Source organism: Acomys minous (genome assembly GCF_964271855.1).
Source record: "Acomys minous genome assembly, chromosome: 9".
Classification (NCBI taxonomy): Eukaryota; Metazoa; Chordata; class Mammalia; order Rodentia; family Muridae; genus Acomys; species Acomys minous.
This window is the reverse complement of record NC_140490.1, coordinates 38734083-38748249: the sequence shown is the minus strand read 5'-3', so window position 1 is coordinate 38748249 and position 14167 is coordinate 38734083. Positions and strand designations below refer to the sequence as shown.

Genomic DNA, 14167 nt, shown 5'->3' with positions numbered 1-14167 from the left:
ATAGATGTGACCTAGAGGTATAAGTCGCTTTTGGCCAGAATGTTGTTTTAAAGAAAGAAAATCCCGATTATTCAATTTTAGCAATAAAGACTCAGGAGTCAGATGCTGGGGTGAAAACCTGCTAGCTCAGAGAAGCAGGGAAAGCACCCAGCCGACCTTCCTACTCAGCTGATGTCCCAGAAGGAAAAAGCCAAAAGCCCTTTCTGCTTCTCCACGCTGTCTTGCATACCTTTCTCTCAATGTCCCTCCTTTCTGTTTCATCCCTGTCAGCTAGTTTCTTGCTTTGAATCTTCACCTAGGGTTAACTCTATTTAATCTTGTGTACAGATAGCTCTTGGATTAAAGGCATGTGCTAGGGCTGAGCCACACCATAACTACCTGTTTACAATAAACAGAAAGTTCTTGGCTTAAAGGTGTGTGTTAGGGTTGAGCCACACCAAACAAGAAATAGGTTTTTACAGTTCACAATCTTGGGGTTCACAATGAGATCAAGTCTCCTGCAACACCAGAGTGTTTTTTCATTTTTTAAATTTATTATAATTGTAGGCTCTGTTTCTTAAGAATTAAACTTTATTATACAACCCAACTAGCTTACACAAGAGGGAAAAAAGGTTAAAGGGAAAAAAGAGTGAACCTTCCAGTATCCATTCCACGGGATGGGTCCCTAGGTGTCTCTCTGACCTGTGTGTTGGTCCAGCCTGTTCGCTGATCCATGTGCGCTCAAGCCCGGTCTGAACCTGCTGCTGCTCTCTCCTCTCTGCCTGTCTGTGTCACGTGAGGTATCCTTCTCCCATTGAGGGTTGATTAGAAAAACAATAGTCCAGCTGGAGTCCCCAGGTCTGTTTTCTGAATTCCAGGCCCAGGATGGCTCCACCCAGTCTATCTCAAGGTATCCATGGGGTGTCCAAGTGTAAAGCCTGCCAAGACTGCTTTCACCTGTGACAAAACTTACAGTCTTTCTCACATATAATTTATTCACATTACATCCCAATTGTTATTCCCCTTGCTTGTATCTTCCCGTTCCTGCTCTTCCACCGTATTCCCCTTCCCTAGACCTCTGGTGGGGGTGCCCCTCCTTACCCACTGTCTGACGATAGCCTCTCAGGTCTCATCAGGATAGCTTGCATCCTCTTCTTCTGTGTGGCCACAGGGCCTCCCTGCCAAGGGAAAGTGGTCAAATCTCAGGCACCAGAGTTCATGTCAGAGGCAGTCCTGACACCCCACATGCCAGCCAGCCTTGGAGAATGAGCTGCCCATTGGCTATATCTGAACAGGAGTCTAGGCTCTCTGCATGCATTGTCCTTGGTTGGTGCATCAGTTTGTGCAGCCCCCCTGGGTCCATATCTGCTGGCCTTGATGGTCTTCTTGTGGAGATCCTGACCCTCTGAGTCTTCCATCTTCCAACTCTTCCGTATGACTCTCAGTGCTCTGCCCAGTGTCTGGCTTTGAGTCCCAGCATTTGTCCCAGTGCCCTGCTGGGTGGAGTTTCTCAAAGGATATCTATGTTCGGATAGTATCCACTTATAAATGAGTACATACCATGCCTGTCTTTCTGGGTCTGGGTTACCGCACTTGGGATGATCTTTTCTAGTTCCATCCGTTTGCCTGCAAATTTCAAGATTTCCTTGTTTTTAATAGCTGAGTAGTAGTACACTGTGTAAATGTACCATAGTTTCTTTGTCCATTCTTTGCTTGAGGGACGTCTAGGTTGTTTACAGATTCTGGCTATTACAAATAAAGCTGCTATGAACATAGTTGAGCAAATGTCCTTGTTGTGTGGTGGAGCATCTTTTTGGGGGGGGGGCTCTTGAGGTAGCATGATTCTCAAATTTCTGAGAAAGCACCAGATTGATTTCCAAAGTGGTTGTACAAGTTTGCACTCCCACCAGCAATGGAAGTATGTCCCCTTTCTCCACGTCCTTCCCAGCATGTGCTGTCACTTTAGTTTTTGATCTTAGCCATTCTGATAGGTGTAAGAAGGAATCTTGGGGTCGTTTTGATTTGCATTTCCCTGATAACTAAGGACTTTGAGCATTTCTTTAAATGTTTCTCGGTCATTGGATATGTCTTTGTTGAGAATTCTCTGTTTACCTCTGTCCCCCAATTAAAAAAAAAACACCACCTTACTCTCAATTTCATATAAATATATAAAAAGTGAGCAGCCCCCATCCTCCCTTGGCCTCAAAGTCAAAGTCTTTGAAGAACTTTCTTCCCTTCTGTTCTTAAGCATTGGGTGGGTCTAACTGCCCAGGGAGGGCGCTGCCTTCCCCTAAGCTCACACAGCACATAAGGGAATATGGGTGACAAGAAGGGGGGGAGGAGTTAGATGGGCAGGCAGCCTTGCATTGGCTCTTTGGAGTCCTGTGGGGCCACGACTCAGCTGCTGCATGGGAAAACTGAAAGAAAGGACAAGAGGTTTGTTGGGCCTGCAGTCACGGAAGAAGACACAGCAAAGGCAAGATCATATGAGGTAAATGGTGAGGAGGTGAGGGCCCTGGGCCCCAGCACCCACAGCTTCATGCAGAGCCAAGCAGAGGCAGCATGCTGCATAGCCCACTAGCCGAGTGGCCTAAGTTTCCCCACCCCAAGTCCTCCTGAGCCATCAGAGGCTGGCGTGTCTCCCAGGTGGCTGTTGTGTGCCAGGGTGTGCCGAGGCAATCCTGGACGGTGGTGGTGGACGGCATGTGGCTGGCGCCCCAGCATTCAGATGAGCCACTCCTCTAGGGGCAGCTTGAGGTTGGCGGGTGGTGGAGCACGGGCACCCACCTGCTTCTCACTGCTGGGCTGGTAGGTGCCCCCATTGGAACCGGAGTCTGGGGTTTGAGTCGAGTTATTTGTGAAAAAGTCTGTTGTGAAAGGGTCCAGTGTTGCTTGACTCAAGCCAGCAAGGACCATCGGCAGGCCAAACACCAAGAGCAGCCCCAGGCCTGGGGTCGCCATGAGCTTGGGTGATGAGTTGGTGCTGCCAAAGACAGAACTTCCTTAAGGCGCCAATTCCTCAAGGCATCTTGGGTCGAGGAGGACACCTGCAACCCGAGACCTGGCCTAAGAGTCTGAGAGGGAATTCATGCAGGTTCCCAATCCTGGGTCTCCACCTGGAACCCGGAGTCGCTGTCCTTCACCCCGTCACTCTGGATCCCACCTGCTGTACCCCGTTTTTAAATTGGGTTATTTGGTTTGGTGGTGTTTAGTTTCTTGAGCTCTTTATATATTTTGGATATTAGCCCTTTGTCAGATGTAGGGTTGGTGAAGATCTTTTCCCAGTCTGTAGGCTGCCATTTTGTTCTGTTGACAGTGTTCTTTGCCTTACAGAAGCTTCTCAGCCTCATGAGGTCCCATTTATTAATTGTTGACCTTAGAGCCTGGGCTATTGGTGTTCTGTTCAGGAAGTTGTCTTCTGTGCCAATGAATTCAAGGCTCTTCCCCACTTTTTCTTCTAATAGATTTATTGTGTCTGGTTTTATGTTGAAGTCTTTAATCCACTTGGACTTCAGTTTTATGCATGGTGATAAATATGAATATACTTGCATTTTTATACATGTAGATATCCAGTTATACCAGCACCATTTGTTGAAGATGCGATCCTTTTTCCAGTGTATGGTTTTAGCTTCTTTGTCAAAAATCAAATGTCCATAGGTCTGTGGGTTTATTTCTGGGTCTTCTATTCAATTTCATTGATCAACCAGCCTATTACAATGCCAGTATCATGCTGTTTTTATTACTGTTCTCTATGGTACAGCTTGAGATCCGGGATGGAGATTCCTCTGGAGGATCTTTTATTGTACAGGATCGTTTTAGCTATTCTGGGTTTTTTGTTTTTCCGTATGAAGTTGAGAATTGATCTTTCAAGGTCAGTAAAAAAAAATTATGTGGGTATTTGATAGGAATTGCATTGAATCTAGTCAGATGGCCATTTTTACTATGTTGATTCTCTCGATCCATGAACAAGGAAGATCTTTCCATCTTCTCATGTCATCTTTGATTTCCTTCTTCAGAGATTTGAGTTTTTTTTTCATTCAAGTCTTTCACTTCCTTGGTTAGAGTTACACCTAGATACTTAATATTACTTGTGGCTATTATGAAGGATGTAGTTTCCCTAATTTCTTTCTCAGCATGATTGTCATTTGTATACAGGAAGGCTACTGACTTGCTGAGTTAATTTTGTATCCAGCCACTTTGATGAAGGTGTTTATCAGCTGTAGGAGTTCTCTGGTGGAATTTAGGGGGGTCACTTATGTATACTATCATATCATCTGTGAATAGAGATAATTTGACTTCCTCTTTTCCCATTTGGATCCCTTTGATATCTTTTTGTTGTCTTATTGCTCTAGCTAGAACTCCAAGAACTATATTGAAGAGATATGGAGAGAGTGGGCAGATTTGTCTAGTTCCTGATTTTAGTGGAATTTCCTTGAATTTCTCTCCATTTAATTTGATGTTGGCTATTGGCTTGCTGTATATAGCCTTTATTATGTTTAGGTATGTGCCTTATATCCCTGATCTCTCCAAAACTTTAAACATGAATGGGTGTTGGATTTTGTCAAATGCTTTTTCTGTATCTAAGGAGATGATCATGTGGGTTTTTTTCTTTTTGTTTGTTTATATGGTAGATTACATTGATGGATTTCTGTATACTGAACCATTCCTACATGCCTAGAATGAAGCCTACTTGGTTATGGTGAATGATATCTTTGATGTGTTCTTGGATTTAGTTTGCAAGTATTTTATTATTTTTGCAGTGATGTTCATAAGAGAAATTGGTCTGAAATTCTTTCTTTGTTGAGTTTTTGTGAGGCTTAGGTATCAAAATGACTGTGGCCTCATAGAATGAGTTTGGTAATGTTCTATCTATTTCTATTTTGTGGAGTAGCTTGAAGAGTATCAGTATTAGCTCTTATTTGAAGGTCTAGTAGAATTCTGCACTGAAACCATCTGGCTCTGGGCTTTTTTTGGTTGGGAGACTTGATGATTGCTTCTTTAGGAGAAATAGGACTATTTACTTTGTTTATCTGATCTTGATTCAAATTTGGCAAGTGGAATCCTTCAAGAAAAGTGTTCATTTCCTTTAGATTTTCTAATTTTATGGTGTATAAGCCTTTAAGTAGGACCTAATAATTCTTTGTATTTCTTCAGTGTCTGTTGTTATATCTCCTTTTTCATTTCTGATTTTGTCTATCTGAATATGTCTTTAGTTAGTTTGGTTTGTCTGTTGATTTTTCTCAAAGAACCAGGTCTTGGTTTTGTTGGTTCTTTGAACTCTTCTCTTTGTTTCTGATTTGTCCTGAGTTTTATTCTTTCCAGCCATCCACTCCTCTTGGGTGTTTCTGCTTCTTTTTTTAAAATAAAGCTTTCAAATGTGTCATTAAGCTGCCTATATGAGATGTTTCCGATTCCTTTATGAAGGTACTTAGTGCTATGATTTTCCTCTTAGCAGTGCTTTCAATGTGTCCCATAAATTCGGGTATGTTGTACCTTCATTTTCATTGAATTTTAGGAAGTCCTTAATTTCTTTCTTTATTTCTTCCCTGACCTAGTTGTCATTGAGTAGGGAGTTATTTAGTTTCCAGATGTGTGTAGGCATTTTGTTATTTCTGTTGTTGTTGAAGTCCAGCTTTAGCCCATGGTGATCTGATAGGATACAAGGTATTATTTCAATCTTCTTGTATCTGTTGAGGCTTGCTTTGTGACCTACTATATGATCAATTTTGGAGAAGTTTCCATAAGGTGATGAGAAGAAGATATAATCTCTTGTGTTTGGGTGAAAAATTCTGTAGATATTTGTTAGATCCATTTGATTCATGACATCAGTTAGTGTCATTATTTCTCAGTTTAGTGTCTGTTTCATTGACTTATCCTTTGGTGAAAGTGGGGTGTTGAAGTCTTCTACTATTAATGTGTAGTTTAAGCTTTGTTAATATTTCTTTTACAAATGTGAGTGCCCTTGTATTGGGGGCATAGATGTTCAAAATTGTTATGTCATCTTGGTTGTGTTTTCCTTTGATGAGTATAAAGTGTCCTTCCTCATCTCTTGTGATTAATTTTGGTTGAAAGTCTATTTTATGAGGTATTAAAATGGCTACACCAGCTTGTTTCTTGTGTCCATTTGCTTGGAATACGTTTTTCCAGGCTTTTGCCCTGAGGTAATGTCTATCATTGTGGCTGAGATGTGTTTCTTGAATGCAGATGATAATAGAGGAATGTTGGGTCTTGTTTATGCATCCATTCACTTAGTCTGTGTCTTTTTACTGGAGAATTGAGACCATTGATGTTGAGAGATATTAATGACCAGTAACCATTAAGTCCCTTGATTTTGATGTTGGTTGCAGTAGTGCTTGTGGGGTTATGTTTTGGAACAGTGAAGTTATCTATTTCCTGTGTTGTCTTTGTTGTAGTTTGTCACTTTGAGTTGGGGTTTTCCTTCTGGTAAATTCTGTAGGGCCAGATTTATGGATAGATGCTGTTTGAAAAAAAATTTTTTTTGTCATGGAATATTTTGTTTTCTCCATCAATGGTTAGTGAAAGTTTCACTGGGTATACTAGAGAGGAAATTCAGGAAAATACAAGCAACTGTTTTAATTGGTTTATTAAGCACTGGCAGCCAAGTATGGCTGATTGTGGCTGTCATGGCCCAGGCTCTGACATAGTAATACTGGTAACATCACCTCTATGGTATAAGTCACAGTATCAATCTCCCTTCAGTTTTTCAGATTAGTAAACCGAAGCTCAAGAAATGATTACGTGGTCAGATGACGTAGTCAGCCAGGTGAGGAGTCCTTTGGGGGTAGTCAGAAAGGTAAAGAACAGGAATGCTTTATTCTGTGTTCCTAAAATATTTAAACGCGATCCTCAAGTGAGTGGCTACTTATGATGTTGAAGCAGGATGAAAAAGTATTGGGACGCATGGAGGGAAAAGAAGCCCTAACCCTGGAGTCTGGCTGCAGTCCCTCCCCAGCTAAGAGTCAAGGATTTTAGTGCACTTACGTTTACTGTGTGTGCTGGCTAGTTGTATGTCAACTTGACCCAAGCTAGAGTCATCTGAGAAGAGAAAGCCTCGATTGAGGAAATGCATCCATAAGCTCAGGCTATAGGCAAACTAGCAGGGCATTTTTCTAATTAGTGGTTGATAGGGGAGGCCCAGCCCATTGTGGGTGATGCCATCCCTGGGCTGGTGGTTCCGGCCTCTATAAGAAAGAAAGCAGTACAAGCCATGTGGAGCAAGTCAGTATGCTGCACCTCTCCATGACCTCTGCTTTAGCTCCTGCCCCAGGTACCTGCCCTGTGAGCTCCTGCCTGACTTCCTTCATTGATGAACAGTGCTGTGGAGGTGTAAGGCTGAGAAACCCTCTCCTCCCCAATTTAACTTTGGTCACAGTGCTTCATCCCAGCAATGGTAACCATAACTAGGATACCATGGAAGTTACCGACATAGCGATAGTATATCTTTTATGTAGAAATACTTCAAATAAGAATGCTCAGGAACCATAAGCTAGGCTTGGGCCTGCATTTGACTTCAGGCAGGGCCTCAATCCTCTCCTGGTGATTTTTGTGGGCATCTCACAAACAGGATGGTTAGCTTCGCTTACAGTGAAGATAGCTACTGTTCTGTACTCTAGTAACCTAGAGCTCTGCAGAAGTCACTGTAACTGTCCCAACGCACTCACTCACACACACACACACACACACACACACACACACACACACACACACACACACACGCCCTTCCTGTGACCAGCTATATCTTTATCCACCTGGTTCTTAAATGTCTTCAACGTGTCTTTTAATGAAGTCCAACTTGGAGCCACACTGGTTTGTCCTGATAGTGCTTGCTGAAGCAATGTCAAAGATCCAGTTTTACCTGAATGGAGGTCTCTGAAAAGAATTCCTGAGCCTGCTATGGATAACAGTGTGCAGTTGACCTTGCTTTGCCCTTGCTGATCACATGAGGCATTAGCCAGTGTCTTTGAAATCTTACCATGCTGACTCCATGTGTCCCCCAATTGAATGTGTCCATGGAGGCGGGTAGGTGTTGGGGAGAGGGAGGATAGGGTTAAAGAAAGGGAAGAACTTTGGGCCTCTAAGTGTCCTCCTGTCAGCAGGAGCAGAAATATTGCCAAAATTGTTGGGTCAGAGCCTGCGCCCTGGCAGAACAAACAGGCTAGGCTGTCACCTATGCTCGATAAGCTAATAGTGACAAACAGAAAAAGGGGACTTATGCAATGTGACCACATTGGCAAGAAGAATGATGAAGCCCAAGTGACTGCCCCCTCTGAAACCCATCTTCAGGGTTCTTCAGCACGGAGTTTAAGTTTAAATGGAGGCCAGGAGGTTCACAGAGGAGCACTCTGGGCAAGGTGTGTTGGAACATCCTTCTTCTCTTGGTTCTGAGCCTCTTGCAAGGTTGTTTGATAAATTACACACCTCTCTCAGATAGCATCTCTATGCCCAGCTGGCACCAGACTCCAAGTTTTTTCCTAATCTCAGCACAATATTCCTGAGGAAATTCCAATTTCTTGTGATGCCTTGCTTCAGCTCTCTGTTAGAGAGGCACAGATATGTCCTTGGAAGGTCCTCATTCCTGCCAGGAAGCTCACAGGAACAAGCCCAGAAGATACAGTGTCACACTGCTGGAACCCGAGAGCCTGTGAAACCAGGATTTTAAAAAATTAATTAATATTTTTGTTAATTTTGATAAGTTCACAAGTACATATAATGTATTTTGATCATATCCATTCCTAATTCCTCCCAGATCCACCCTGACCCCAGCTTCATGTCCCTTCTTTTATGCTTTTGGCAAACTGATTCCAAATTTGTGCTGCCCCTGTCCTCATGGCTGGGTGCCTACCCACGAAGGGTGCTGGACCTGCCAGTTGCCACACCCCTAATGAGATGCCTCTTCCTCTCCCAGATTCCATCAGCTATCCTTAGCTTCATCTCGTCATCTCATGAGAGCCACCACCCCCTCAATAATCCTGCAGCATTGTCTGGCTTGAGCTTACGGGTGTTTGGGGCAGGCAACCGGAACTGTTGTGACTCCATGAGCACACTGGGCTGTTAGGTCTAGAGGATGCTGTTTTGGTCTGGTCTTCCCCAATCCTGCCTCTTAAATCTGCCTCCTTACTCTAGATGGTCCCTGTGCCCTGAGAGGGGGACATAACACAGATGCCCCATTTGTGAAATCCACCTTTTTTTTTTTTCTTCACTATAGGAAAAAAAAAATAAAAAGTCAAAACAAGTCAGTATAAAGTAGAGTAGGAATGGATTAAAGAAAGCTTTTAGGTCTGGAAAGGTGGCTTAACAGTTATGAGGACAAGAATTTGGATTTCAGCAGCCAGCTTACAAATACCCATAACTCCAGCTTCTGGCTTCTGTGGGCCCTCACACACAAGTGCACACATAGATACACACACACACACATACACACACACACACACACACACGCGCGCGCGCGCACGCGCGCGTGCGCACATACACACACAAATAAATATGTTTTCTAAATAAGCTTTGAACAGATTTAAACTTGGATTCTGTAAGGGAGAGAGGAGCACATAGAAAAAACTATTACAGACAGCAGCGTAAACATGAGTGTCCCGAGAGAGAGAGAGAGAGAGAGAGAGAGAGAGAGAGAGAGAGAGAGAGAGAGAGAGTGCTTAAGTGTCTTAACAGCAGCTCTGTGAATGGTTCTGGTGACTGCTGAATTTACATTGTGTAAGCAGTTTTACAGAACTTGGTTTGTATTTTTCAGTAGATGAAGTCATAGGCTGATTTCCTGAAGTGCATCGGTTAGGCATTAGAACATGGGCCTGCACTTCCAGTGGGATCCCATAGCCAGGATCAGGCTACCGCTCCCGGAAGCTCTGTCACAGACAGAGAGTCACTGTCCGGACTACAGCAACGGCCCTTCACCTGTAGTCCTCAACAGCACCTGGCTCTTCCACACTCCTTGTCACACACAGTATGTTGCACTAAAACAGATGCTGTGAAACCTCCTGCCACTCCTAACGGATCAGAAGTCAGACATTTCCTTTGTTTGGGGGGAATGACCAAAGAGTCTGTGGAGACTGCTCAGGGATGTGTTGGCAGAATAAAGGCTGTTCTCTGAAGCCTCTCCTCTGGCCACTCTAGTCAACACACACACACACACACACACACACACACACACACACACACACACACCATCTATTCCTCCATCCTGTCTCCCAATGTCTCTGTCCCTGCTTCCTTCCAATCTGGATGTAGAACTCTCAGCTCCTCCTCCAGCACCATGTCTGCCTGTGTGGTGCCATGCTTCCCTCTGTGATGATAATGGGCCAAACCTCTGAACTGTAAGCCGGCCCCAGTTAAAAGTTTTCCTTTATAAGCGTTGCCTTGGTCATGCTAACTTTCTTCACAGCAATAGAAACCCTAAGGAAAACACTCACTCACTCCCTTCCTCTCCTCTCTCCCTTCCCCCTCCCTCTATCTCTATAGATCTAGATCTCACCCTCCCTCATTCTTTTTTTAAAGATTTATTTATTTATCATTATGTGTACAGTGTTCTGCCTGCGTGTACACCTGTATGCAGAGGGCATCAGATCTCACTATAGATGGTTATGAGCCACCATGTAGTTTCTGGGACCTGAACTCAGGACCTTTGGAAGAGCAGCAAGTGCTTTTAACCTCTGAGCCATCTCTCCAGCCCAGCCTCCCTCATTCTTAATGAAGCTCCTCTTGAGCCTTAAAGGAAAGCCCCTCCTTCCTTCAAGGCTTTCTCATGTTTTGAGATCTACTTATGTGGTATTGCTTCTTCCTCATGCTTTCTCTCTCTTTTTCTCCATGAGGCCCCACCATGGCCTTGAGGGCTCAGCAACACAATAAACCTCATCCCTGAAGCAACTTTCTGTGTCAGCTTCCTCTGCAGACCAATCCCTGCTCTTTCACATTCGCTGATAAGGTGGAACCCACAGGCCACAGGGCTGAAGGGAGACTCGCTGTAGCCTCTTGCAGGGGGGTCAAGCCATGCCTGACTGTTAACAAAGTTCAGAATCTTGCCTGTGAGAGTCTCAGAAGACTTTTGCGAATTGCCAGCTGGCGGAAGGAATAAGGTTAAACTCTTAAGGTCACACAGCCTGAAGCCTTCGGCAGGGTTCATTGTCACTTTAACATTTTTATTTGCAAGAGCTCTGTAAAAATGACAGCATCTCTGTGTAGACAGGCTTCACAGCAGTTAGTGCTAATTATACTGAAAGTCTTGACCTGAAGCAGCAGAGAGGCTCTGACCAGACTCTGTAGTGAGAGGCCCTTCCCTCCCCAAGCCCATTCCACTTCCATCTTTCTGTCCTGCCTTATACCCAGGATAAGTGTTAGTTGTTAAGGAATCTGTCCTTCATTTATTTGATAGCTAGTATCTTTTCATTGGCCCCCACTGCAAGCACAGTTCTTGTCACTGGGCTCACAGTGCAGGTGAGACAAACAGAAGGATGGAGAAGGTGGCTTTGACTTTCTGGCCTAGATATCAAGACTGGTGGGCACTCATAGAGACCCCTTCTCACCAACCACATCTACCCCAGGGGTCATAGGTCAGTATCCCAACCTGTACAAGGCCATTAGGTATAACCTGGAGGGAGGGGCTTATAGTTTCCAAAGGATCTCCTTTTAAAGAATATTTTATTTTATCCTATGTATATAAGTGGTATGTATGTATGTATGTATGTATGTATGTGTACCACATGTATGCATGCTGCCCACAGAAGTCAGAAGAAGGCATTGGGGTCCCTGGAACTGGAGTTACAGATGGTTATGAGCTGCAATGTGATGCTGGCACCTGAGCTCAGGTCCTCTGCTGCCAAAGTAACAATAATCTTAACTACTGGGCCATTTCTCAACCCAGCTCCACCAAAGATCCTTAAAATGCAGAGCCTAGAAGGTCTATGCCTCTCTGAGTTGGAGCTCTGCCCTGAATGTGGGGCACTCAGTTACAGTGGGATGCGGAAAGAGCTGGAGAGGACAGCGGGGTCTCTGGGCCATAGGGGTGAAGGCGACAAGGAGTGGCTTCCTGTGTTTTCCTGGAGTGCAAGGCCTGCCCTCCAGCTTCCTACCTCCTGTGACCTCTTAGGCAGCCAGTAGGAGCTGTGTCTGAGCAGAGGGAGACCCACCTCTAGTTCATCCCCCACCAAGCACATGTGGTTGTCATGATCCAGCAGTTTCCTGCCCAAAGCATGCGCACGCAGTGTGTTCCCAGCCATATATGTGGCAGGGGATCCCATTCAAGCATTCAAACTAGTTTAGTTCATCTCTCCATATCCCTCCAAGCCAGTTAGTGCCTGCATCCCAGGAGTGTTGGAGTGATGCTTGCTGTTGGACTGATGTTTTTGTGCACTATGTAAAGATTATCCTTGTATATTCAAATGCTGATTTCTGTACCCAGAGAGTTGAGTACAGGCCGGACTTTCATTATTATAAAGTATCTCCTGTCTCAGTATTTTGTACACGTTGTTCCTCGTCACCTTCTAATTGGTTACGTAAAGAGCTGACTGGCCAGTTGTTGGGCAGGAGAGGAAAAACAAGGTCTCTGTGTCATTATTCAGAGCAAGAGTGGACATAGGAAGCCGTGTGGTTACATGGGAGCTTTGAACGGTCTCCTGCCTTTTCTCTAACAGAAAGTGGAAAGGGAATAATTCTGCTGCACACTGAGCTAGCGGGTGCTAAAGGGAAGCAGGGAGCCCAGCTGCAAGGCTGCCAGTGGTCCCAGTGACCAGGGTGGCATCTGTGTTCATGCATCCCAGAGTTCAGTGGCAACAAGAAGTGACTGCATTCGGGACACATAGAGAAACAGAGGCAGCAGTTAATATACTGGCTGGGGGCAGGAGCAATGGAAGAGGATCATCACAGATAGGGTCTTGACTTCTGACATAAACAACCAAAGGTTGCCACTTCCTGAGTCAGGAGGCCAAGGAAAGGCCAGGAGGAGTGGGTGGGAGTTATAGTTTCTCCAATTTGAAATGTCACTGGAACACTTCAAGCAGAGCATTGGATGCTAAACTCTGAAGGCCAGAAAAAAATCTAGGCTATAGGGGGGTTTTATTTGCTTGCTTGCTTGCTTGCTTACATGTGTATGTCTGTGTGAAAAAATATACACTTGAGTGCAGGTGCCTGTGAAGGCAGAAAAGGGTGTTGGATGCCCCGGAGCTGGAGGTACAGGCAGTTTGAACCTCCTCTGGAGGAGGCTGGGAATGGAAGTTAGGTCCTCTGCAGGAGCAGTGCATACACGCTCACACTCTTAACCCCTGAGCCATCCCCCCACACTAGAGATTTGTGATAAAGAATGCTGTTGGGAGGACAAAGTATGGCTGAGGTTGTTAAGATGTCAAGTGGTAAGGAAGAGTTGGATTTGGCCTGAGGTCACTTTGCTGTCATCTAGAGATTTGTGGAGAAAGAAGAGCCCTTTAAAGAGGAGTAGGCGGAGAAGAATGGAAGACAGGGCATAGTCATGAGGGGACCCGAGGGCTGGATTGCTGCCTAGAGGAGACACGGATGAGGGGGACAGGGAGAGGGCAAGGGAGAGGGGGTGTTGTGTTTCATTTTTGTATGGAGGGGTAATGATCCATCTTGGTTGTCAACTTGGCTTGTAGGCGGTTCTTGGGTGCTGCCTGGTGCAGGGCCCCCTCTACATGGCAGTTAGGATCCCTGGTCTCTTTTGTTCTGCTCGGCTCTGAGTGTTCATCAAGAATAATTGGAAAATAAGGCTCTAGCAAGATGTCAAGCAGAAATCTCCTACCTGCTCACTGGGGCAGCAATGGCAGCCCGGCTATCTACTCCAAGGGTCTCTGGTAGCTTAGTCCTCTCCTTTACAAAGTTCAAGGTCGGGATGGGGGTGAGGGTGACATGGGTGCTCTTCGCTCTGCACCAGATTGGTTTCCTCCTTCAGTAGACACTTGTGTTGCTCTCAGTTCATCTTTTCCTCCCAGTTCTGCTTGATGGTTTTGTGTCTGCTCAGATAGTGAGTAGAGAACCATCTCTCGTTTACCTGTAGACCCACGGGTGACTCTAAGTGTGGTACAGCGGGGCATGGGCAGAGGCCAAAAGACTCACAATCAGGATGACCATATATGGCTGTGCTGTGACCCTGGAGACTAGGCAGCGTGCTCAGACAAGTGGCCAGCCTGATCAAGGCTTGTCAGCAAGGTTGGAT

General features: G+C 45.0%; 1 protein-coding gene across 1 annotated transcript; it reads right to left on the bottom strand.

Moving 5' to 3' along the window:
* Positions 1-2703: 2703 nt before the first annotated feature.
* Positions 2704-2940, bottom strand: LOC311605064 (protein crumbs homolog 3-like; the record flags this gene model as incomplete). The annotated part of the gene is made up of 1 exon (XM_084795354.1): positions 2704-2940. One exon carries the CDS (start codon positions 2938-2940, stop codon positions 2704-2706), a length of 237 nt encoding a protein of 78 aa, XP_084651480.1.
* Positions 2941-14167: the final 11227 nt, after the last annotated feature.